Source organism: Aythya ferina (genome assembly GCF_964211825.1).
Source record: "Aythya ferina genome assembly, chromosome: Z".
NCBI classification, from domain to species: Eukaryota; Metazoa; Chordata; class Aves; order Anseriformes; family Anatidae; genus Aythya; species Aythya ferina.
In genome coordinates, this window is record NC_140299.1 from 8,432,088 (window position 1) to 8,457,536 (window position 25,449).

At 45.8% G+C, this 25,449-nt stretch overlaps 1 protein-coding gene and 1 long non-coding RNA gene across 3 annotated transcripts; both read right to left on the bottom strand.

The window, feature by feature from the left end:
• Nucleotides 1-576: 576 nt before the first annotated feature.
• On the bottom strand, nucleotides 577-5,272 carry LYPD8 (LY6/PLAUR domain containing 8; the record flags this gene model as incomplete). Its single annotated transcript, XM_084503077.1, is given in 5 exon segments — nucleotides 577-803; nucleotides 2,899-2,974; nucleotides 2,978-3,013; nucleotides 3,015-3,046; nucleotides 5,269-5,272. Coding segments are annotated over 5 exon segments (375 nt in total).
• Nucleotides 5,273-13,857: 8,585 nt separating this feature from the next.
• On the bottom strand, nucleotides 13,858-24,941 carry LOC311427821. Of its 2 annotated transcripts, none has more exons than XR_014687585.1 (5): nucleotides 24,830-24,941; nucleotides 22,227-22,255; nucleotides 20,824-20,874; nucleotides 19,832-20,038; nucleotides 13,858-13,986 (listed from the first exon to the last, which is right to left on the bottom strand). It is a non-coding gene; the product is annotated as an uncharacterized lncRNA (long non-coding RNA). The 2 variants fall into 2 exon arrangements; XR_014687586.1 differs by lacking the exon at nucleotides 13,858-13,986 and adding an exon at nucleotides 15,998-16,879 and having other exon boundaries at nucleotides 20,754-20,874.
• Nucleotides 24,942-25,449: the final 508 nt, after the last annotated feature.

Here is a 25,449-nt window from a genome sequence, read left to right on the forward strand (position 1 = left end):
TTTGCTTGCAGCAAAAGGCCACTGATTCCTCTCTGAAATGGAGACTACTTCAGGGCTGCCTGTAGGCCACCAGCAGCCATCTGAGCTGAGGGACTCCTCTTACCCTAGACAAATACAGTATAAGGGAGGCAAAAAGAGGCAAGCTAGCTCTCTAATCAATTTGAACTTCTCAGGAACTCACCTCCAGTCCTTTCCACAGCTTGAAAGAGTGGTTACCCAAACACAGAGGACTTATCCTGAAACAGTGGATGTAGACTCTAATGCTGTCTTGAGAGGTCCTGTTGCCTGTAGTGTGTGAGCACGTTATGTACTCACCCTAGATCCCAGTGTGGACAAAGCACTCAAAGAACAAAACACAGAACCAATCAAAATTGAACATATGCAGATTTAAATCAGATAAATCAATGAGGAGACAAAAGAAGTATAAGTACTGTCTCTATTCTGTAAAATTATAAAAATAAAAATAAATAAATAAAAGCTAATATGAAAAAAAACTCCCCATGCAGAAGAAGCCACAGCAAATGAGTTGGTGCCAACCACTGCTGGAGCTCATAGAAAGCTTTGCATAGGTCAGTCCTAGAGAGAGTCAGAAAAGTAACTTCTCCAAGATATCACGACAGGGAGAAAAAGAGTTTGTGGAGGGGCAAGCCAAGAAACCAGTCTTTCCAAAGCATAAGTTGGTTTGCTTTGGAACGGCTTCATTTTCATGTCCATCATCCCCAGATTGTTTTTTCCATTTCCATTTCCTACAACATTGTTTTCAGAAATGGTGGTGCAGCCCTTCTTGGCAGCTTTCAGAGACAGTCCACCCAAGCAGCAGAAGAAGTACATGCCACATGTCAGGGGAAACATTCTCCACAGCTATTCCCTCCCTGACCACTGAAGCCCCCTCCATTTCCAACCCAAGTACTGCCCATTCCTCCCCTGAATGTGTCTGAAGGTCACCTTGGTTATCTAGAAATACAAAGGGTTCAGGGTTTGTCCTTTCTTTCTTTCTGAGGAATAAAGACTTTTTTTTTTTTTTTTTTAATTTACAGATTTGAAAAAACTGAAAAGCTTTTAAATTGTTTTCTTCCATGTAAAGATTTTTCCCTTCAAACCTTGCCTAGCTTCCTAAAGAAGTCAGAGCTGTGTGACAGCACTGCAGCTGTTAATTGTCACCTTCTTTCTTTGACCCTCTCATGAAATTTGAGCTGAATGACTATTTTTCAGCCAAACTTGATACAGGGGTGAGAAGTCTCAAAGGCATTACAAGCTGAGCCATTTGTTTAGATAAGTCCAGCCTCTAAGGCCTTACACCATTTAGCCAAAGCAACAGAGAAACCTTTCTCTCATCCACGAAGGGAGAGCCTGAAACCTGAACTTGTCTTTTGCTCGCACCAGAGCATCTACCTGAGAAAGAAACTTTAAGAAAGAGACTTTAAAGTGTTATAGTTGCACAGAGATGTCCATGTCTATCCCACAGAAGACAAGTGACCTGAATCTCAGCCTGGAGAAAGCAAGGCAACCTTATCTCAAGTCAACAACTTCCAGAGCTCCTTGTTAAAATAGACTTTTTTTTCTCCCACTCTGTAAATGGTACTTTTCCAAAAGCTTAGGCCTGTTGTGCCAGACTAAACACCTGTGAAGAAAATTCCTGTAGGTTAACAATTCCAAGCAGTTTTGCAGTGAAATTACCTAACTGCCTACAGCTCTGGACGCCCAGCAGGTCAGACAGGCTGCGTGTGATCTTCCGATCAGTGCTGGATGCCCAGCTCCCTGTTCAGATGCACTCACTCCCATTGCTTTCTTTTGCTCATATTTTCCAGGTCTGGCATATTCTGCTGGACATTTCTATTTCCAATACAAATAATTTATACAGACACTTCATTAGTTCCTCAGATTGCTTTGTTCTTCCTACACCATCGTTTCCTCTATGTGGCTCATCACACCACACAGATTTCCTCTATTTACAGTCAAGTCAAGACAAGTTAAGAGCCTTTTTTAATTTCAGTTGTACATAGTTTGCACCAATCTATTTCCATTTCTGTGACTACAAAAATTGTTTTTTCTTTTGTGTTGACTTTGCAAAACACTTTCTAATTCAGAGTTTGGACAAAATAGATGTAAAGCACATAGCAAAGACCTTCAGCCCTCTTACCATGACTTGGCAGCATCATCATCTCAGAGTAAGGCCATAACCATATGCAAGTTTTTGTGGTTTTGTTTGTTTGTGGTTTTGTTTGTATGTGTGTGTGTTTTCCCACTCTGCTTTCACAGCAGATGTTGCTAGCCTTTATTTCCACATTATTTGTCTTGCCCGATGGATCATGGGTGGGACTGCCTGGAGATGTGGAAGTCTTTTACCTGCAGCAGGGAAGGGGTACCCAGACCCCAAAGGCTCAGCTGCAGTGTTCAAGGGGAAGGACCTGTCCCTCGCTCTGTAGGAGCACAGGCACCACTACAACAGTCTTGTCCCCACAATATCTATAAGCTAATGAGCTATAGCTCATAAGAAAGCCAATAGCTCTATATTGATTTCACCCAAACCAGCAAGTGGGTAACTGGTTTAAATCCAGATTCATCTTCACACATTCTAGCTTGGGCCATAAAATTCAGGGTGTTGGCCAAGTTTATTACATGTCCATATACCAGATTGCTTCACAATTCCAGTTCTGCTCTTCACCTCAGGTATGTCATATTACAGGGAATCCCAGCAGTTATCTGTGTGAGATGGGGAAAAAGAAAGACAAAAAATCACATCTTTTCCAACTTTAAACACGACCCTTTTCAGATTTGCATCTCTTGTTCTGTTTTCTCCTTCACACTTTTCACCCATTTTTATTTCTCTATGATTCTTCCTCTTAAACTGTGTTTACCGGTTCAACCAAAAATATGAGACAACCCCAAACAAAGGACAGTTATCAGAATTAATTAACCCAGCCAGATCGACACACTGGGTTTTGGATCCAGTGCAGTCTACAATTTTGTTACCTCACTGGAAGGAGTCCACTCTGTAGCATGCAGGACATTGGGTGTCCATTGGACACGTTGGCCTCTGGTGGCACTGCAAGGAAAGAGATGGACCTTAATTGATTTTAATGAGGAAGGGAGAGAGAAAAGCCAGATGATGGCTCAGCCTTATCTTGGGACAGAGCAGGTAGAGAGGGGATGCTGATAAGCCAAAAGGGAGCTTACGTGAGACAGATGTTGACCAACAGGTATCGCCCACACAGCAGGTCAAGTAGCTTCCATCCAATTGCCATCCCCCTGCAATGAAGACGAGGGCAGCACCAAGTCATTAACCACAAGGTAATTTCTTCCCCTTTCTTTGGTTCCTACAGCAGGAACTGCTAAGCAGCTAGTGGGTCTGAGGACAGCAAAGCCACCCAGAAGCAGCACCAATGAAAAATGAAATGTCTGTATATCTTTCCCCAGCCTAGAGTATACATCCTGTGGGGAAAGACTGCTTTGCCTGGGGTCTATCAGGTATGTCTCCAGTTCAGACTTCATTTAAACAACCTTCAGCCACTGCCATACATATGGATGAAGGATAAGAAACCATTTGAACAGTCCTGTTGTGCTCTCACCATTACACCAAAAGAAGTAAACTGTAGCAAGGGCCAGCTGGGAATTTTCCTTGGGGTTGAGTTTTTGCTGGATAGCTTCCCATCTCCCTTCCCATCAGACAGTCAGGAGCTGTCATGCCTCAAGTACAGCAGCAGAGCAGTGAGCTTCCTTCCCAAGCTGGCATGCAGCTTCTGTTTGCAAAATGACTGCCAATGTACACCTTGGAGCAGGCTCGGTCAGGGTTTCTAGGGGATGAATATGTCAAAGCTGCAGAGCGGGTCCTCCAGGGTGCAGGTTTTAATACCAAACATGTGGGAGCTGATAAGAAATTATTCTATTGTTCCTTTGGGCTTTAAATCAAACCACTTAAATGAGAGAAACCATTGACGTGTCTGTCAGACAGCCTGGTCGCAGCTTAGGTGATGTTCTAGCAGGTTTTCCATGCCCTGGGATCCAAAGACAAACTAATGCTAAGCATCAGTGGCCAGTTTGCTATTAGTCCTACAGTTCCCTGTGCCATGAGCAGCTTTTATCAGGATGTGCTGCCTCACCCTACCCAGAAAACATCCTCTGTGCTCCTCTCCTACAGCAGGTAGGACACAGCCAGTTAGTTTGTGGTCCTCCAGGATTTTTCTGCATTGACAGCAGGCACACTGAAATGCTGTAGTGCCTCCTCTCCTTCACTACCAGCCCTGGCTGCTCTTTGCACTCCTTGCTCCAGGCAGAGTTTTTGCTGTGTGGCACAGCAGGGCACTGGGATCATCTGGCCTCTAGACAACAACACAAACAAGTCCTCCACAGTAGGAACGTGCTACAAACATAGGGGGATAACAAATCACAAATATGAGGTGCAAGGACCTTTCAAATCTCACCCAATTGAGCTGCCCAGGACAGCTCTAGCACAGGGCAAGAGCTGCACCATGCAGCAGGGAAAACCATCTCTGTGCGGAGGGAGTCTCACCTTGAGCCTGGCAGGGTTAGGTGTTTGGTGAAGAGCAGAGAGGGTTTCACTGCTGAGGTTTCCTACCGCTGCATAAGTGAGCTAAGCACCTTTCCTGGCTCTACCAAAGATTTCCTGCAAGTCCGTAGAGAAAAAAACACAGAAGCCACAGATGTTTCTACTCACTCTTTTGTTCTGATTTTCTGTTTCTCCCTCCCACCTTATTGCCTGCTTTTCCCATTTGGGACTAACTTCTTAAGAGGAAAAGTGGTCTCATGCCACTTCCAAATACATTGAGTGTTCCAGTGGGGCCTCTTCTTAGCTAAGCCCAGGGCACTATGAAAATGGAAATTTGTGCAATTACTCTGGATAAAAGCCTAGGTCCCCCAGCACCCAGAAAGCTGGCAACACAAGAAAACCAGGGAGAACAGCCTCCTCACCTTGAATTTCATTTTCAACTCAGAAATGGTCTTATGCCACAGGAGGTACATAATGAAACCAAACTTCTGACTGCAGCCTGTCTAGGATTACAATTCATTCCTTGCTCTTCTTAAACTCAGACTGGATATAACCCTGTCCCCAGACAGGCTGGGGTCCTTGGATCAACATGTTTGTGCCCTTTAACTATATGTGGGACTGCAGGTACAGATAGAGGGATGGGTGGATGTAGCTGGTGATTTTAATTTCATAGCCTTTCATTTAAGATGATTATTGAAGTGCCTGGGGGGTTCTCTGAACGACATGACTGCACTAGTCCCACTGAATTACATTGAACTCACCCATTTCCCATCTCCCACGGAGGGAGGGTGTGAAACTGCAGCCTCTTGGTGTGCATTTTTAGAGAGGAAACCAACGGCAGCAAGGAGCAGCCACGATCTACAGCAATAAAAGACCTAGCAAACGAAAGAAGGTGGAAACAACGAAGGTGCTCAGGGGACAGCTAGTCATAGTGCCATGTATCTGCAAAATCAGAGGCTGGATAGGAGAAACTATCACTGGCAGCTGAGGTTAAGCACCAGGGGAATCTTCTAACAGTGAGAACGGTGAAGTACTGCAGCTGATCACCTAGGTTCTCCCAAGCCACTCTGGATAGCTTGGGAAAACAGGCGAGGCAAATAATTATTAGGGAACTATTGAAGTTGATGGGATCCTGCTGTAGGGCTGGGAGACAGATTAGAAACTCTCTCTCAAGATCCTTTCTAAATCGGCTCCTATACTTTAATGGTTTAACGGTGTGCATGAAGCGCCTGTCCTCTGTAGCATGCCCACATTTACAGAAGTGGAGGAGGGTGACAAACTGCTAGTTCACAGTGGTACTCTAGAGGGAGATGAGGCAGAGGCCAGAGAAATTTGGCAGGCAAAGTTAGAAATCCAAGACTGAAAATAACACTGGCAGGAAGGTGAGAAAGAGGGAACACATAGAAAAGACAAGTTCAGCAAAAGACAGATCTCAGTCTAGGCTAGAGCATTTACAAAACTCAACAAGGAACTTGCCACACAGAAAATGCCAGTGGTTTCCAGAGCCCAAACATAAAGATTGGTCATCAAAGCATTAAGCTAATGAATCTGGTTTACATCACAGCCAAAGAACCCAAGTCAAAAAGCCCTAGAAGAAGTAATAAAAGTGGCAAACGTGGAGTGGAAAATGGACTTGCATAGGAAGCTGGGGCTGGATGCGAGCACTGCAGCTGCCAGGCCTCCTTGTTCACCTTCACTGTGGCTCCAAGGGATGGCAGTGCAGTGACAGAGGCTGGGAAGCCAGCACACTGCATTGTGCAATTGCAAATAAAACCAAGAAGCAGAGCAGAGGCTTTTGCAATGCGGCTTCTCTGGTGGAGAACAGTACTGGTCCTCAGCACTCAGTGTCCACTTGTGGCAGTTTTGAGGTAGATCTGGGGCTGCATGTGGCTGCAGAGCCCTGTACCCACAGTGGCTCTAACATCACCAGTAGGAGAGAACAGGTCTAACAGCATCCCAAAAGCCCAGGCACAGTTTCTGTGGGAGAGATAGAGCAGAGGTGTCTCCCATAGCTCCTTTTACCGGAGATGCTAGAGAACAGAACCTCAACATGTTGGAACAATTCAACAGTGAAGTCATCTGTAGCCCATAAAAAAATAAAAAATAAAAAAAAATGTGGAAGAAGAATCAAACCCACCCATTTTCTGAGCCAACGGCTTGTTCTCCAGCCCAATGGGAGAGATTGGCAAAACCTGCCAAGCTGGTTCACCAGGCAAGGTCGTGCAAGATCGACACACTAACCACACCATAAGGGATTAGTGTACCAGGGATTAGAGTGCCTGTCTCAAAGGACAAGGGCAGGAGTAATCCCACTGTTTGCTTGCTGGAGACAGACTGAAAAAGCTTTTAATGATTATTTGCCTCTGCTCTTCATTGCACAAATTAGTAAAGCAGCCAGGTGGTGGGAGGTCGATGTCAATCTAATTCCCACTCCTGATTAGGATCTTCCCAGCAGCCCAAGAAGCAGCCCCCCAGCTGTGTTTGCCCCCAGAATTTTACCACCCCAGGGCAGACCAGAGAGGTGGGGATCTGTTGTCCTTTCCCACCTGTTGCTGATTCAGGATCACTGCTTGATACTGGAGCAAAGGATGGAGGACTGGTGACAACCAGATGGTTTACAGGAGCAAAGCCATCCCTGCCTGTATGGGAGCAGCAACCAGACCACATGCCATCTCCTGCCAGACATTCGAAAGGAGCCTTTTTCCCTAGAAAAGAGCCCAACTGCATACACAAGCTTGCATCCCCAAGGATCCCCATATCACACGTGGGTGCTTGCGGTCCCAAGGGCTTGTCAGCGAGGAGGTTAGCATGTGCCTGGAGAGAGCAGCTGTAACAGGGTGCTAATTGATGCACATTAATTTCCCAAGAGGATTCCTCCGAGCACAGCCCTTTATTCTCCTTGGAAGTGATGCTGCTGTTACTAATGGGGTACCAGCAATGATGTAGGAGGGAACCAGGCTCCAAAACAGAGCTCAGGTGGAGCCCCACAGGGGGCTGCAATACCAGTCGGGTCCCCCAGGGCAAGGGGATCTCTGACAGCTCAGAGCCACCGCTGGCTGCACTGAGCCCTGTCCTGGCACCATCCCAGCCGTGGGCTCCCTCCTGCCTCCAGACCTGCCTGGAAATGTCCTTCCCTTCCCAGATCATCCCCTTAAGAACAGCACTCCCGACAGCAAAGGATTTGGTAATCAGGGAAGAGATGCTGGAAGCTAGAATTAATATGATCATGTGATTTTAATAAAATCTCTATTTAAATACGTTCTTCCATGGCTAAAAAAAAAAAAAAAAAAAAAAAAAAAAAAAAAAAAAAACAAGATATTTGACATTATCACACATGTGCAACAACACCAGAGTGAAAATATATATAATTAAATGACTGAATATAATCAAATTGCGTAACTTCATTTTTTTCCAGAGATCTAGATGTTTAAAGGAGTACAGGAGACATTTTATTTTACCTTTGATCCAACACCATTTATAGTAACAAAAGCATTAACACTGATGGATTTTGGTATCATGGCTAGCAATTACCTTTTCAATTGAAATAATTACTAGGGAATCCAGCTGCTTTTCAGGCATCCTGGAAAGAAGATAGATTTGCATGCACGTTAGCATGTCGAATGAGTCGTCTGCTCCTGCAAGCAACATCATCATCAAGCAATCAAGACAACAGCAACTACTTAATCATATCCACTGGTGATGATGTAAAAAGTAAATCCCTATTAGCCATTTGTATTTCACCCTCCCCTTCAGCGTCAGCACATGACTTAGTTAATATTTGCCAGCAACAAAATCTCTTGTTTGCTTAGAGAGTTCCGGGCTGTTGGCTGAGACAGTTGTCTGATGGTCTTAACTGGTCCACTAAGATAAAGCTAAAGGTGCTCTAAAATTAGAACCCTCAAAATGGAATAGAAATCCAGAATTTTAGAATCATAGAATCATAGAATATCCTGAGTTGGAAGGGACCCTTAAGGATCATCAAGTCCAACTCTTGACACCGCACAGGTCTACCCAAAAGTTCAGACCATGTGCCTAAGTTCACAGTCCAATCTCTTCTTAAATTCAGACAGGCTCGGTGCAGTGACCACTTCCCTGGGGAGCCTGTTCCAGTGTGCAACCACCCTCTCTGTGAAGAACTCCTTCCTGATGTCAAGCCTAAATTTCCCCTGCCTCAGCTTAACCCCATTCTCGCGGGTCCTGTCACTGGTGTTAATGGAGAAAAGATCTCCTGCTTCTCGACACCCCCTTACGAGGAAGTTGTAGACTGTGATGAGGTCTCCCCTCAGCCTCCTCTTCTCCAGGCTGAACAGGCCCAGTGACCTCAGCCGTTCCTCGTACGTCTTCCCCTCAAGGCCTTTCACCATCTTCGTAGCCCTCCTCTGGACACTTTCCAACAGTTTCATGTCCTTAGGGATCCTTTCATGTCCTTTAGGGATCACTTCTACATGGGCACTCAAGTAAGTTGTGTCCACTCTGCACCTTGGGAAATTGGCTTGACTGTGAGTCTTATGTAACCTGACTTCACATGGATTAAAGGCTCTGGCTTTTCTAAATGGCTTCCTTGTCTGCTGCTTTCATTAAAAGGAGCCCCCTGCTCCGTACAGATGAAGCCTGGGTTTGGTGATGAAGGTCCCAAGTCCCGTGAAGCACAAGTAGCTGCCTTTTGCATCATGCTGGAATTTGTGAATGAAGCAATGAACAGAACAAGAATTTATAAACTTGCTCTAAAAGCCTAACTTTGTGGAGAAAAGAAAAAAAGAAAAAAAAAAAAAGAAAAAAAAAAAAGCCAGCCAAAATCAACCTGGAGAGGAGGCATCTATGGATCACAGGCACTGGGCTGATCAAAGATTTATTCAGCCCTTGACTCATCCACTCCTTCCCCCCAGCTATCCGTTTCTCCCATCTGGACTCCTCTGGCACAGGAAGCCTCCTTAGAGCAGACTATGAGATACTGGTAAATAGGAGATGTGTAATGGTAAAGGGATTTGGGTTTGCTCTTGACTGCCTTTATTATTAAAAGTGTGACTTTATCACTTTCCCACACCTGTCTTCCCACTCAGTCAATTACGAACTGAGTCCCACCGGCAGGAAACAAGATCTTATCATGAAAAGTAGTAGTCAGAGCTGCGTAAGACCTGCCTTAGAAATGGGCAAGTGCAGCCAGATCAGAAATCCGAAAAATAAATGTGTTACCAATCGGCCAAAGACAAAAGTCTAGGCTGTGGCTACAGACTTTCCCCCCGGTAGGAAGTATTTGCATGTAGGCTTTTCTTTGAACCACTACACCAATGGAGCTGCTCTGTTTGTACTGGAGGTCTTTGAAGTCTGAAGACCCAGACAACCTCATTTCCCACCTGTTCTTAAATTGAAGTGATCTGGAACCGAGTGAACCCTGATTACAGGTTTAGGCATCATCTCTCTGAGACGTGTGACCTCACTCTGCCAGTGTCATTCCTTTCTATTGCAGGATTTTTCCTGTGTGTGCAATGCACGTGTCATTTCTAATAAGACCAGGTGTTGTGCACTTATTGGTGCCAGCCTTTTTCCAGTGCCTTATCACGAAGCATGGCACATTGCATAAGGAAAATCCCAGAAAGCCATGCCCTGCAGCACCAAGAGACATGCTCCCAACTCTCCAAGTGATGTTCATCTTTCCCATCACTTCCCATCCAACATTATTCATTGTGTGATAAGCATCATCCAGACGAGTGTGTCATACAGCACTAAGAGCAGGTTTGATCAAAACCTGCATTGGTTCAGGCAGATTTTCTAGTCAACAGTGACTTTCAAAAAACAAAAGCTGTTGCTTTTAGAGCTGAAGAAAACATATTTTTTGTTTTTCCGTTTTATTACACATTTATGGGAAAACATGTCTGGTGGGCCCCCAGGCAACTCTTTGACTAAGTTGTAATGCTGTGGGATGTTCAAATACTACATCAAACATGAGAAAAATATCTAGAAACAGCAAACAGTGAATGGCAAGAGGGAGAGATCCAAGTAAACCTCCACAGTACCCAGCATGGATGTGCCTGCAGTAGCTCAGCGTGAGCTGGTACAGATCAGAGCACAGCACTGTGCAGAGATGTCATGTTTGGGTCATGCAAGCAAGTTGGGTGTGGAGGTGCTACCCTGATCTCCAGGATCCACAGCAAGCAAAGGGAGCTGTCCTGTGTGGCGTGGAGATGCTCCCACAGCAGCCTTCTTTCTTGTTAGAGCAATGGTCAGGGAGTCAGGCACCAGAAGCAGCTGCTGGTGGCCAGTGTCCAGAGCTGCGTCAGAAACACAGCAAATGGCTTTATCGTTGTTTTCCATAAACTGGACAGATTAGAAAAGACCAGGCAGAAGTGATGAGTGGGAAGACATGAGTAAACTTGCTAGGGACAATTGAAGACTTCCATGGATGCCGTGCTCCTATGGGGTCCTACCTATTCATACGTGATCTGGGGTTTCTCAGTTCCTAACAAACAGCCTGGCTGTGAGGCTAACAATCAAGGAGCAAGGAGTTCTCTCCAGAATAATATATGGTAATAAATACATTTTCACACGTAAGCCCTCACTCTGCTATAGCAACCAAAAAGATACTGGTTTCAGCAAGTCAGGAGACTAGGCTGCAATTTATCCTGGGGTCCTTTCCAACACATTTGTTTATATGAAATTAAAGATTTACAACAAACATATGTTCCAATAAAAAGTTTCTTAACATATCAGTGACATAGATGCAAACAAAATCCCTCTAAACATGGTCTTTAATCAGTCTGCTCCACATCTTCAAACCTGGGATATTATAAATATACCTGATATGGGTGATGTACTGATAAATGGATGGGGTTTGTTTGTCTTTTAGGCCTCAAGGAACCATCTGAGAAACCACAACATTTTAATGAGCCTACCCCCAAAGACATTGGGTTTTATGGAAACAGATTAGAAGAATATTACTTTACAACTTAATCATGCAGTATAATGAGTAAATAAAAAATAATAGCATACAGATAAGACATGGGAAATTCCTGTTATGGTGGTATGAAATGTATGGAAATGATAATTAGATGGATACAGAATGAAAGTAAAAACAAATGTGAAAGAAGAAAGGCAGAAATGTAAAATGGGGATTGTAAGATTATTAAAAGACTAGGGCAGTTCCCTATTAGGACAAAAATGTCCTCCCTAATATAACTTTTTCAAGAAAGTTTTTGGCATCTTTATATATGAACACACTCTGTTCATGCGAAGATGAGCTTCACCAGGGCAGCCACACAGTGCCTCAGGGGATGATGACACTATGGGAGCTCTGGCCATGTATAAGAAATTTTCATTGTGACCTGCCTGGAAGGTGATGAAACAGGGTCGGTACAGACCAGCCAGCATAAGCCAGGGCAGCGAGTAGCCCAACCTTCAGACCCAGCAGCTGAACTTGTGCTGTGGGGCATGGCTTAGGGGTCAGGTCAGGGAATGATTTCTGGAGACTTGTCTCTGATTGGACTGAACACTGAGAAATGGTGCTTCTCTCATTACCACCTGTCTGCTTTACTGTGACATGGGAGTTCAGATTAATGCAAGTGGGCAAAAAGCTCAGAAAATCTTGACATGAAGAGCCAACACTTCATGATGCCTTAATTATGGATGCACCTGTATTTTGAAGGACTACTCTGAATATAGCTGCATCCTTAAAAAAGAGAGCAACATCACTGGTGAAAAATTTGCATGTGCAGCTCCATCTGCAGAAACAAAAGAGGGCAAAAAGAAAGGTAAAAGGAAAGATGAAGCTGGGACTTTGAGAAAAACATATACAATGTTGCTATCAGACAACTCAAGAATGAATTAAGAAATAGATGTCTGTGCACAACCCAGCAGTGGGATCTGGACTTCCAAACCAGTACACAAGCCCTGTCTGTTTTGTGGCTGAAGATCAGGAGAGGCGTTATGTTTGGGGGCAGCGCAGTGGTGGAGATGGCATGGGAACGTGGACATGGCCATTGAGAGAGGGCTCAAATGCAGGTATCTGCTATGTGTACCCTTTGAATTGCCGTGCTAAGCTGCTGTTATGGGTTTGCTTAGTTCCTGTGTTGGATTTGACAGCCACATGTGGGTTTTTCAGACACCGTAGGGCATTTCAAATGGCATCTAAATGCATGAGTCTTAGCCTACAAGAAGAATCCCTGTTGCTCCTGTGCATTGTGTTATCCCCAGCGGCTCTACAATGTTCCCTGTATCAGGTGATCCAAAGTTATTAAACCCACGGATTCACAAGATGCTATGATAGTGTTTTGCCTTATAACAATCCCTACAGAAATAAAACTGCAGCAAGATCCAGTCATGCCAGCACTGTATACATGTGTAGAAAGAGGCAAGACCAGGTCCTAAATGCTTTAACGAATAGACCTGAACACAAAAAACTAAGTGACTTGCTCATGGTCTCACAGACAGGAGAAGTAACCTGCTGAAAGTGATCCTGCAAAGGCACTGCTGCCTTTGCTTATAATGCTCATTCCCTGTGACACCCCCTTTGCAGTGACAATTCCTCACAGCAGGGTTAGAGACACCAAGACTGCTCTCCTGCTCTGAAAGCAAGGCACAGGTGAGGCAAGACACACAACATTCATTATGCTAGGGTTGATCCAGCTACACCAATCTAAACACATCTGTTGTTACACTACCTGTTGCTTTTGCATTCCAGATAGGTTTGCACCCATCAAGACCTGCTATTTATGAACGAGGTGGAAACTAGCTGCAGAAGCACAGGTCTTGACCTGCTTTTTGTCTGTGCCAAAGAACAGATGTTTCCTCCCATACTGTCCTGTCAGAGCTGAGATGTTCTTGTGGATGGAGATGGGTAGGCAGAAATCCAGCCCTCTCTGTACACATCAAAGAGCTGCAGCAAGGGGTTCAAGAGGGCTCTGAATACCAGAACATAAAAGCTGTAGCCACGTGAAGCAAAGCTCTGGCACAGCAGAAGTTGACACTGCTGTCAGAAATGTATTCCAAGGATTACCTCTGACCTGGCAAGCTTTGTCCAGATCAGACCCAGCACGGTGTGTCTGCACTATGTTGTCTCTAGGTCAGATCAGATGTCTCCTGACCTCACTGAGCCCATAGTATCACACCATGGCATCCAAACCGAGATCGCTGCTTCTCTCTGCAATGCAGAGGGCACTACGGTAAGGCCACGTGGCAAGCTGGCAGGGACAGAGAGGACAAGGTTTAGCTAAGGTTTTACTAATTCTGTTTTCAATGTGGTGTGTGCTGTGTGTATAAAAATATACCTGCTGCCTAAAGCCTACATCACACATCCTGGCTAATTGAATTGAAATTTATTCAGAACTCAAACCTGGTTTTGTTCAAATTCATGTTGTGTCAGGATCCAGCAGCAACCAGACATGGATGCACACTGCTCATCCCCATCATTCCTTGGCTCTTCTGGTGGCTGGCCTTTGGGGAGGTGCGTGCATCTCCCTCGTGGACAGGACAATTCAGTGGTCCTCCTGCAAGGGAGGTGAAAAGATCAATTTCTTGTCATGCAGGGCTGAACTGAAGTCACTCCACACTTGGAAACTCAAATAAGTGAGAGAACTCTCATGACATCCCCATTCCAGGAATGAACTAGTGATTCTGATTTCATAGACCTTCCTATGCCTCAGGCTGTCCAGGTTTTGGCTTTCTATGCATTCAGAGCTAAGAACATGATGGTTAAGCTTGCCACCAGTAACACAATGTGCATATAATATTGGCTCTCCTCCTGAGCTGAGCTGACATCCACATCAAGAGAAAGGAGGCCCTGGCTTCTCCTTTTGCTCCCCATGATGGTACCACAATGTCATGGCCAACGGAAACTTTTTTCCTCTTACAGACTCTAAAGGAATAAACCACAGCCCTCTGCAGACAGAAGAACCAACTTCTGCGAGGGGGGATAAGGAACAGCAGCAAAAAATAAATAAATAAATAAATAAATAAATAAAAGCTGGGATTAAAACTCAGCAATCTTGGACAACAGGCCAGTGTCTACTGATCCAAAGCACTTTTGCCCCCAGGGAAAATTGCTGCCTAATTAATATCACTCATACGTGGCCTCTGCCAAGGCTGCAGCTGGCAAGATTGCACTTTACCACGAGCATCCTGCTGGCAAAGCCCCACGTTTTCCACTGCCCAGAAGGCCATGTCTCTCTTCATTTCAGGGATACCTTCCCCCACCAGTGGGCTGCTCCTGCCCTGTTGAGAGCCCCCACCCAGCACACTAACCCCTGCAGAGTTTGCTTCCACTTCCACTAGAGAAAGGAGCTGATTCTCTTATGCAATATTTAACAAGCCCTCGAAGCCAGAGATGTTTTTCTACATGCTTCAGCCTACAGCACAAGTGCAAGACTCAACTAGCCCAGAATTTTCACAAGGCATCTCCAAATGAATCATTACTACCAAGTTATATGATTACTTAACATACTGTACGCATAACTGGATGAAACCAGCTCTCTCCCCTCTCTTCTTTCTCCTTCGTCCAATATCCCCAATTATCTTCATCTATTGAAGCCAAGCTCCTTTCAATACCTTGAGCTTGCCAGGGAGAGCTGTCCCAGCTTGCTAGCTGAATTATAACACACCCTCCACATAAGACTCTGGCTCAGAAATCGCTTAAGTGAGAATATCCCTTAAATGAATAACAAGGAGAGCACGGTTGGATGAGTAATTGATTCAATTTGGATTGAAATGGAAAAATCTAGTCAGGTCCCACTCTCGGTTTTCTCCTCCCATACTTGCACAGACAAAACACCTGCAGCAGGTTTGTTCTCAGGGCTCGGAGATGAGTTGAAGGCTCTGGGCTGTCTTTCCTTCAGAGGGTGACTGGCTCGGGGTCACCAAGCAGCTGTCCTCTTAGAGAGAGCAGATAGCCATGGGACAGAAGCAAGGGAATGCACGGGTTTACAGGAGGTAGTCCTTCTGCCTGGGGGGATAGCTGGGGGGCTGTTATTCAGTGGGAATATGCTCAGACCTTCAAGACTCGACTGTAAGCTGTAAGACTGGGAATAACCCCAAGGCAGCCAAGCAATGGGCTGAGCGTCATCCATTTTCCCTTAAAATTCACAGGTTATCATGCTCCCAGGGACAGTGGCTGCCCTGGGACAGGGACTGAGCAGTCACAGCCTGGGCATGATTTTTGGAAAGAAGGTAGTGGCTGCTGTCAACTGGAGAAGGGGACAACCAGCAGGGAGTCAGGTTCCCCGGGGTGGGGAGAAAATAGGAGAACGTTGGCACTGCAAGGCAGGTGAGGAGATATCCATTTTTCCACTTGGTAGGAGAATTGTAGTGGTACAATTCCTCATGCCAAAGGGGAGGAAAGATGAGATGCATCCATCTGTGCCTCCATGCAGCACACTGAGGATCTAAAAGCAAAGATAGGGACCTGGTATGGAGTGGCTGTCACAGACTTCTTGCCCTGCCTTGACCTACCTGGGGCTGTAGGATGTCTGGTAAATCTTTCAGTAAATGCACGTGCAGCACCTGGCAGAGAGGAACGCAGCGAGGCTGCCAATTTATTAAGAAAAATAATAAACACGGTAGATATGATCTCAAAGAACATGGAGCAGAGAGAACAAGCCTCTGCCAAGGCAGAGATCTTTCCTTCTGCACTTCTAGGGAGATCTCCAGCAAATCCAACCCATTTCAGTTTGCTTTAAGTGTGAGGAGTGCATAAGAATGAATATGCAATATGATAGGAAGTGTCAGCTTAGCCATGTCTAAGATGGGATAGGTCTTCTTGTCCCTGAGCAATAATATCCTGGCAATATTTCTGCTTCTTCTCTGCAGATCGTGTTTGAATACCTTATGCTGGACAGTAAGCAAAGGGTGTCTGTAATGCAGAGAGCCTGCACTGGCAGCCACATTACAAGACGGTTGTATGCTGGCATTGTTGATGCTTTCCCACCAGGGCTAGCAAGTTGAAAAAATTTCTTTCTCTAGGAGCAACAGCAAGCACATGGAAATGAAATGACACTGTCCACATAACACGTACAGCAAGGTCCACAGAGAACACAGGGATCTCCTTTGTGATGCTTGCATGTGCAGACCTTGGCAAACAGAACTGTGGCAGCCCTCACAGCACCATACGTGGTGTAATCTTTCCTGACATCATCCTTCTAGAAGAACCACAACTCAAGGTTTCTTTCCATACTTTGAGGTCTGCACAGCTTGGAGAAGGGAATTGGTTCAGAGCGTTCTGTGGCAGGGGAGGAGGGCTGTTCCCCAAACATTGATTCTCAGTGGATTTCCATCTCTGCTTTTTAGCTTTTTTTTAGCTTTTTTTTTTTTTTTTTTCTTTTTTCTTCTGGGCACTCCTGATTCCCACCTCTCATCTGTCCTGAAGGCATTCACTTCAGTGGTGCCAATCTATTAAATGTGGATTGAATTAGGTAGGAGGCAATTATCTGTGCTGGAACTTTCCCAGGGCATCAGAGCTAACATCCTCAGCAATATCTGGTGAGATCTTTACAGACTGCAAGCAATACAGGTAACATGCAAAATGATGGTGCTTCCCACACTGTTCCTTAATTTGTTTTTGGGACACCGTGTTGAGGTGTAAATCAGAGGGAAGAGTTAAATCACACTCCTTTTCACAAAGCTATTAGGATTTTCTTTGGGATCTCTTTAAGTGGAGGTCTGCTGCTATGACTTTTTATTTCCAAATAGCTGGGAAAAAGGGTCCTTCATCATGAGCTATAACACATATGCAAACTGAGCACCCAGATTAGCACTCTGCTGAGTCTTTGGGAAGGGTTCATCATCAGAGCAGATATTCATGAAGGATAATCCTGGCTGTCCCCCACCTTACCATAACACCTTATGGTCAGTGCCAGGCTGAATATGAGCCCACGATGTGCTCTCATCTCAAATTGGGTAAGCCACATCCTGGTTTATGTTAGGACAGTCGTGCCAGCAGACTGAGGAGTTGCAGCCTCTATTATTGGAGGCCAGATCAGGGGGGATATCAAGAAACAGGAGATGGAGCAGAGAAGGGCTGCCAAGAGCAGGAGACAGACCACACATCCCAAAAGCAACAACTGATGGAGCTGGGATTGTTTATCCTGATGAGGAGGCTGAAGGGGGGATAGTAGCCAACAACTAGTTGAAGGGCAGCTACAACAATGCTGTAGCCCAGCTCTTCTCAGCAGGGGCAGCTGATATAACAAGTGACAAGAAACTGGAGTTTGGAAGGGTTAGGGTGGACATGAAGAAAGCTTTTTTGCTAGGAGGGAGGACCAGTCCTGGGACAGGTCACCAAAGAGCTTTTCAAGACAGGAAAACAATTTCAGAGCCAGCCTACTGAGTGCTGGGGACAGCCCAGCTAGTCAGAGCAGGGGGCTCGAGGGGAGATCTTCAGAAACCTCTTCTGACCAAAAGCTCTTCTGGTTAGTCCTCCCATCAGCTTTGCCACCAGTGGGGCAGGGAATTGCTTTAGTTGAAAAGTAATCCAGAAAATGTTTTGTTTCAGACAGACCAGTTCTGAATGTTCTCATGTCAGCCTGGGAACAGAGAAGAGTTGTCTGTGGCAGATAGTGGCACCACTACCAAAGAAACGTGCACAGGACCACCAGCCATCCAGGCTACAATCTGTCTCAGATAAGTTTATATTTTGAACCTAACACACCTCTGTAGCATCCTAACTGAAGCTGTCTCATGTCCATGAGTACAGAATGGGAATGAAGAACTGCAGACCTCAAAATCTAGGTTAGGGACAAGTCAACATCTGTCAATTCATCCTTGACTTACTGCTGTGTCAGTCGCAACTCAGAGCTTGCAATGAGCCACGTTTGCTGATACATGTGGGAGAACAACAGTACTGCCTCACCACACGGCAATGATTCAGCTTCACTAATTTCCCAGGGAAAAGAGTGCCTCCTAATCAAGTCAGTAATGAAAGAGGTCATTGGCAGGGAGAAGGAGCAAGATACAAATCTGAACAGAACTCTGCATTGGGTTTGGGTACTAAAGGAAAATGAATATTGAGATCTCCATTTGCTCCCATGAAGGACAATTTGTTGTTGCGGTTTGCATAAGAAAAGCACAACAGGGCAGGTAGAGAAATAGGTGCTGGGCATGCTAGTGAGAAGTTAGGCAAGTCTTAGGATGATTTGTACAAAGTGTGGTTTTCTCTTATTCATCTCTTCCTCCAGCTTATTTAACTCTTCTGTTTGTTTGGCTTTTATAGACAAATTCTTTATTTACTTTTATTTATCTTGGCTAACACTGCAGTTCTTGTTGAATTAATTGCCACTTCAGAAAGGCCAGGCCAATGGGTGTGATAATGCTCTCTCCTGCCCATGCTATCACAATACTCTAGGAAACTAGGGTGTTATAAGCTGTACTTCACTCACCTGCATGGACCACATTGGGTGCAGGTAATGCAGAGGGCACATGAAAGAGACATGAAAAAGCCAAGAAAGCTCTTTGCAATGGAGGACAGTGGGGAGAGCCTCTAAGGGCCCCAGGAAGGATGTAATATGAGTCTTACAAAGCCTGCAATGGCTCTGGTTCCATTTGGAACAGCATCAAGATACAAATTGTGGGTTTCTGTTCTCACACCCTTCCTTGCTGTAAGCCAATAGCTCTTCTTTTTTTTCCCCTTCTCTTAAGTAAGAGCATTGCCTGAGCCAGGAATAGTGGATCATTTGTAGGTGTAAGAGTCCACAGCCAGACAGCTACAAATGATGCCTTGACAGATTGGATGGGTTTGGATAACACAGCTCACCACAACTCATTAAGCTATAATACTTTGATTATTACTGTTCACGTGTCTGTAGCACAGGGTTCACCAAAAGGGAAAGGAGAATCAGGAAATTTGAATTCTTGTCAACCCTGAGTCTGCCACAAGACCAAAGGCCAACAGCAACACATGCTGCACTATACAGTGTTAATAACTGCTCCAGACTAGAGCTTTTCCAAACTAGATTCCCAAGGAAAAAGTATCTGAGCACGGCTGGAAGAGAAAAAGCCATCAGTAAATGAATGGTGCCATACAAGTTCATCAAAGCCTTTGCATGGTAGCACCCATTCAGCACCTTCGAGGATCTTGACACCTATCCTGCCAAGGACTGAGCACAGAGCTGGAAGGGTTTACGAGACACTGGGGTGAGAGAGAGCTATTTCAGGTAACAAGACATTTACCTTCAGCTAGTCAAACCCCACCTGGGAACCCATCAGTGGTCACCATAAAGGAGTTGGCTCCCAGCCCCAGGTAGCCTCTGCCATCACCTGCTTGTTTTCAAACATATACTTTCATCTTTTATCCCGTGCTCTCTATTCCTGGGATTATTTTTTCAAAAGATCCCCTGAAAACCTCACCTTCCTTGCCCCTCACATGCTTGCACCCCTCTGTGTTAAAGCCACTGCTTGTCAGGCTGATCCTCTGGGTCTCGCTCCCTTCTTCTTCCCCATGGCTCTTCACCTAGATGCTGGTTCTTGTCTGACATTAGCCGTAGTGAAATGGGTATGTGTCCCAAGGAACCATGAGGCACAGTGGAGCCCACATCCATGATTAGGTCTCTTGTTCTGTATTATGAAAACAGAAAGGAGGAGGGGAAGAAAGGCACAAGTGCTACAGTGATACTCAAGGGAAAACAGTCTTAGGAGGAATCTCAAAGCCTCTCTGGTTTTGGAGCCAACATCTAATGGTACAGCCAATATTTTTGCTCAAATCACTTTTCAGCCAACCGTGGACTTCTTAGGAAATTGGAAACTTCTGCAAAAAGCTTAATTATGCCCACATCTCTGGAGCTCAGTGCAGAGGGAGTCAGGTAATATCACTCAGGGACAGTCCTTCTATCTGCCAGGTCTGGCCCATGTAGCCTTCTAGCAAGCCATGCTGGGAGGACAAGGGCTGCCTTGGGCACAGAAAAGGCTGGAAGAGGCAATGAAAGTCCCCTCATATCTGTCCCAGCTCTGTGTGTCACATTCATTTTCCACAGATATTGAAAGCTTAGGAACTGATAGATAAAAGATGCTTAAGAGACAGAGTCGGAGTTGCTTCAAGGGGAAACATGTCCAGCCTCAAAGCCAAGAAAAGAGAGGCAAGATCAGGCAAAAAAAAACAAAGAGGATGGGGGAAAGATGGCAGAGCACAAAGAATAGCTGCCACCTTACACCAGAGCACCCCATCTTCATAGAACCAGAGCTGTCAGCTAGTAACTAACTGTAGGCACCACTGTCTCCCCTCCTAGATCAGTCATGTACCTCATAACAAATGTGAGATCTTTGGCCAAATTACCCTTGAGCTCTGGGCTGTGGGACACGCCTGAGACTCAAGCACTTGTAAGAAGAAGCCACAGGTTTTGTACCTCACACAGAAAGATGAAGCATCCTGGAGGTGCAGCTTTGGAGGCCGTGAGCTTCAGCATCCAGCAATGAGGAAAAAAAAAAGTGTGGATTAAACACATTCCCCCACCCCACCCCCAAGAAAAAAGTAAACACCCACACCTTTTTCTACTAGAATTTTGGTTGAGAAAGAGATGTGGTTTACACCCATGGCTTTTGCCTGCCTGGGAGACTGCAAGGCTCTAACACTAATCATGCGTTAGCACAAATACTATCTAAATTAAGGGTTTGTGTTACCCCAGCTGCACTCAGACACATTGTATAATGGCCCAGGAGAGTGACCCATGGACTCCACAACCCCCAGTCCCCCAGGCAAGCAGCACAGCAGGACTCAGATGAGGAAGCAGTAGCAAGAAAGTTACTTTTCTTCCCCACTCTGAGGCTTCATTGCACTCAGCCTCCCCAGAGAGCTGGCCCCTTCCCAGCACGGTATCTCCAACACCTTGATGACATGATCGTGTTTGCCTCATGTCTGGAGAGGATCCATGTGATTCACCCACCGTTCCTCCAGGGCCTTGAAGCTTTGATTCCTGTCCTCCTTGTTCATTTTTCAGTTCTCACAAGAGAGAAAACAACAAGGATGACCGATAAACATGCAAGATAAGAACGACACCAAGTGCCAAGGATATGTGCTCAGGTGTCTCATGGCACCGGGTCCTGGGCAGGCAGGTGTGAGGCTGGGCCTGGATCTTACACCAGCACATTCTGCTACCTATAACAGCACACATTTTCCTTCGAAACCAGAAAGGCCAATGTAATCGTCTTCTCCTTCCCAGAAATGAGTAACCGAACAGAATCACAGAGATTTTCCAAGCTGACTAAAGCAATGAATCAAGATTAGGTGTTTGGGCCTGGTTTGCCTGAGGGGCAAACGACACCCTGAAGCAGCCAGGAGGCTGTGAAGACTGGAAGGGTTTGATGCTGAGCAGGGGCAGGCAAGTCAGCATAGACCCTCGCTTTTGTGGCTGAAAGTAAAATAAATTCCTTACCTAATAACATGAATAGAAGTCAGAGGTTTTACTTTACAGAGCTGCTGAAAAGCTGCCATCATTAATAATTTTTTCCATTTTTCCCCTTCTTTTATTTCCCTCTCTCTCTTCCCCAACCCCAGTGGATGTATTTCCATATAGGAGAAAATAAGCAAGAACTGAGCTGCAGCAATCAGTGGCTGGATAGGGAGAGGATCATATCATTGTATCGAACCAGATTGAAACTCTGTGAATGAACAGCCTGCTTAGCTAAAATAGGCTTTCCTCTCTGAAAAGCCAGACATCTTTTCATCAACTCCATTTTAAACAGGAGGAACTCTGAAAACCAATACAATACTTCAAAGGTAGCAGAGGAACAGACAGGCACCTGCACTCACCTTCTGCATGATCACATAGGTCTCAGCTCCTGGGGAAACCAGACAGAAGCAGATAATCATGTCCTCGCTGTGCGTCTCCAACAGTAAAATTATCCCTGCCATGAGAGACCCCTTCTGTTGTGGGTCGACTTTCCTGCTTGTGGAGCACACATGCAGTCAGTACAGGAGATGGAGAGTACCACATTAGCTCAGGATCCAGGACAGAGATGGAGATCGTTTTGAAGCCGATAGCTTGCTCGCATGCAGATCACTCTAGAAGAATTTTCCAGGGTTTCCATTGTGGAAACTAAACAAAACCTCATAGGAAAAAATACTGAGAATTGTCTGTTTACCTATCTGGTCTATTCCTGATGACATAAGGTAGCCAGGAGCTAATCTGCAACCCAAACCTTCCACCAGAGACACATCTATGCCCTCACAAACACAGGACACTTGTGATACCAGAAGGAACAAAAATAGGAAGCTAAAATTAGTAGCAAGAACATACATCATGAAAGAAGAATCCCCCCCCCTCTTCTCTTCAGTAATTTCCTTTTCAATGTCTTCTCCTGGGTCTGAAGTGGAGTTTCTCAGTGAGGTGTTTCGTGATGTTCCCAAATATGTACAGAGGAAAGAAGATACAAAAGGAAAAAGGAACGATATAGTAGAAAATAACAGAGGGCTCCTGACCTGCATGTCCTCTCAAAGAACCCTGAGAGCCTCTTGCTGTACTCATACCTGTGCAAGACTTCCAGACACAGTGACAGGAAAACAAATCTTTGGCAGGAGTAAATGAGGTAGAAAGTGGCCTGGGGACTGCAGGAATGTATGAAATGTGTTAGAAAATAAAGATACCAGCACAAGAGCAGAACCGCCTTCCAAAATGCTGGGAGGGTGCAAAGTGCCTAAATTGTAGACTGCAGGTAGAGAATAAACAGCCCTAAGGCATCAGCTGAAGAAGATCTGGTCCCAGGCTCACACGGTACCCCCAGGCATGGCCACGGCATGTCACACATGTGAAGTGCACACAGGGGTGGGTGGAAGCTGGACAGATTTGCTCTAAGCTCAGCTGAAATGGCTGCACAGGTGCATGGGAGGTGTGAGAGGAGATGGTGAGGGGAAAGGCTTGGGCCTGGTGGGAGGAGAAGTCCAGTCAAGGTCAAGGACCATGAAGGGAGAGGAGCAGCTGAAGGAACAGAGACCAAAGGATTTTTGGGACACACAGACTGTGTCCCTGATCCCCTGCCATGGATCTTTCCACTGGTGATCAGGTCCCTGATCACTGTCCTCGAGGGCTGAGCTCGGTTCCCACATGTTTAGGGCATAGGTGACCACAGAGCTGTGTTACCTTGGTTCAGGAAAAGGCTTTCATTACCCCCGCTCCCTTTGTAACTTACTTTCCTCCCAGGGGCTGACAGAGTAGCAAACATTTCCTCCTCAAAAATGAAAGGAAGAAGCCGTGAAGAGACAAATCCCCGGAGGGAAATAATAAACAAACCCATGACAGCATCACCTCTTTGATAAAATGCTGGGAATATTTTATGAGAGCACCTCAGAGAAATGTGGCTGGCTGCTAGCCTGGAGCAAGAGCTCCCAGCTCCCCTGTGGCCCCAGTTCCCTGCTTGCTTCATCAGGGCTGGTCCTCTCCCCACACATCCATCACACACAGGCAGACATGGGGCTGGGGATCTGCTGGGACACCAGGGCTGAGGGATGAGAATAGAGGGGGAAAAGAGTCAAGAGGAAGAACAAGAGAAAGTGTTTTAATGACAGAGAGGAGCGGGACGAAACCTAGAGGACAAACTAATCTCAGAGACGCTGAAATACGGAAGAGGTGCTTGAAAGGGCTGAGTGGAGAACGGGTCATGGGAAGGGAAAATACCAAGCGACTTAACCAAAATGATTGAATAGCAAATGTTGTGTACAGTCTGTCTCCATCAGTACATGACACTATCTTCAGCTTACAACCTCTCCCCGCCCGCTCCAGGGCAGGGTGGTGCTGCTGCTGCTCTCTCTACTTTAAAGGCACTCAGAGACTCATGCCCAGACCAACAAAGGGTCCCCAGCGTGGGAAAGCTCAGCGTCGCCGCTCCTCACTTCCAGGCAGCTGGCACCGATGCTGCCGTGCATGCTGCAGGAGAGACACACATGCCCTATAGCACAAACAGGGAGAGCCAGCTCTCCCCAGGCCAGCTCCCATCTCCTGTGACCAAGGGCGGTCCCACAGACTTTCCACTCTGGGTTATTCTCCCCTGGTTTATAAATACAAAGCACATTTTCCTCCCACATTTCCCTTCAAGCAGCGTCTTGACAGCTTGTGCAGAATTCAATCCTGTGTCCTAGCTGGGGGTTGTATAGCTCAGGGTAGACCCCAAAGTGCAGTTTTTGTTTGTTTAAACCCAGCCACTCACACTAAGAATGGGATTCAAGGCTTTATAGTCACTGAACTAAAATCAAGCAGAACTACTGCTTCCGGGCCAGAGTCTTGCTTGCTTTGCTGCTTTCCATCCCATGAATTTTTGTCCCAAAAAGCCCAGCCTCAAAAGGAGGGAAGGTGGGAGACTGTTACCCATACAAAATCCTTACACAGGATGCAATTACTGATCCCCATCCCTTCACAGTACCACTTAGCTTGTAGATCCCAGGAGGGCTAAGAAGCCCAGGCTCTTCTGGCCAAGAATCTTCAAGATTTGTTGGTCAGGTAGCAGCTGAGTTGGGATTTATTGGGTCATGACTTTCCTGTGGACCAGGTGCTAGCACTTCTGTTCCCCTGGCTCAGGGGAGATTTATCAATGTGACCTCTCCTCTCCCATCAGCACCTTCCCTCCCAAAGGGCCAATACAGCTGTAAACATTTCCTGAGCGAGCACAAGGTAAATGAGAGGAAAGGACTCAGACACGCAACGATTTGGCTGGAGATTACCTAAAGCGATGCAGCAAGGAAGGGAATGCAAAGTTAAAGGGCAACAGAAACTCTGCCCTTCTGTGCTGGGTGGAGTTCAGAGGTTGCAAGTGAGGCCAGAAGGTTTAAGTGAAAATATAATTGTTTCAGTGGCTGAGACGATGCCAGCCAAGACACAAAATTTGACGATTACAAGTTGTCCTAATGACTCATATCTGAATGGTGAGCATTACCCAGATATTAGTCCTGTGAGTTAGTTCCCTGTGCTCTGGATCTGAGATTCCTGGCCAGGGACAGGGCACAGTCATAAGAAAAAGCCTGACATGTAAAATGATGTGTTTGT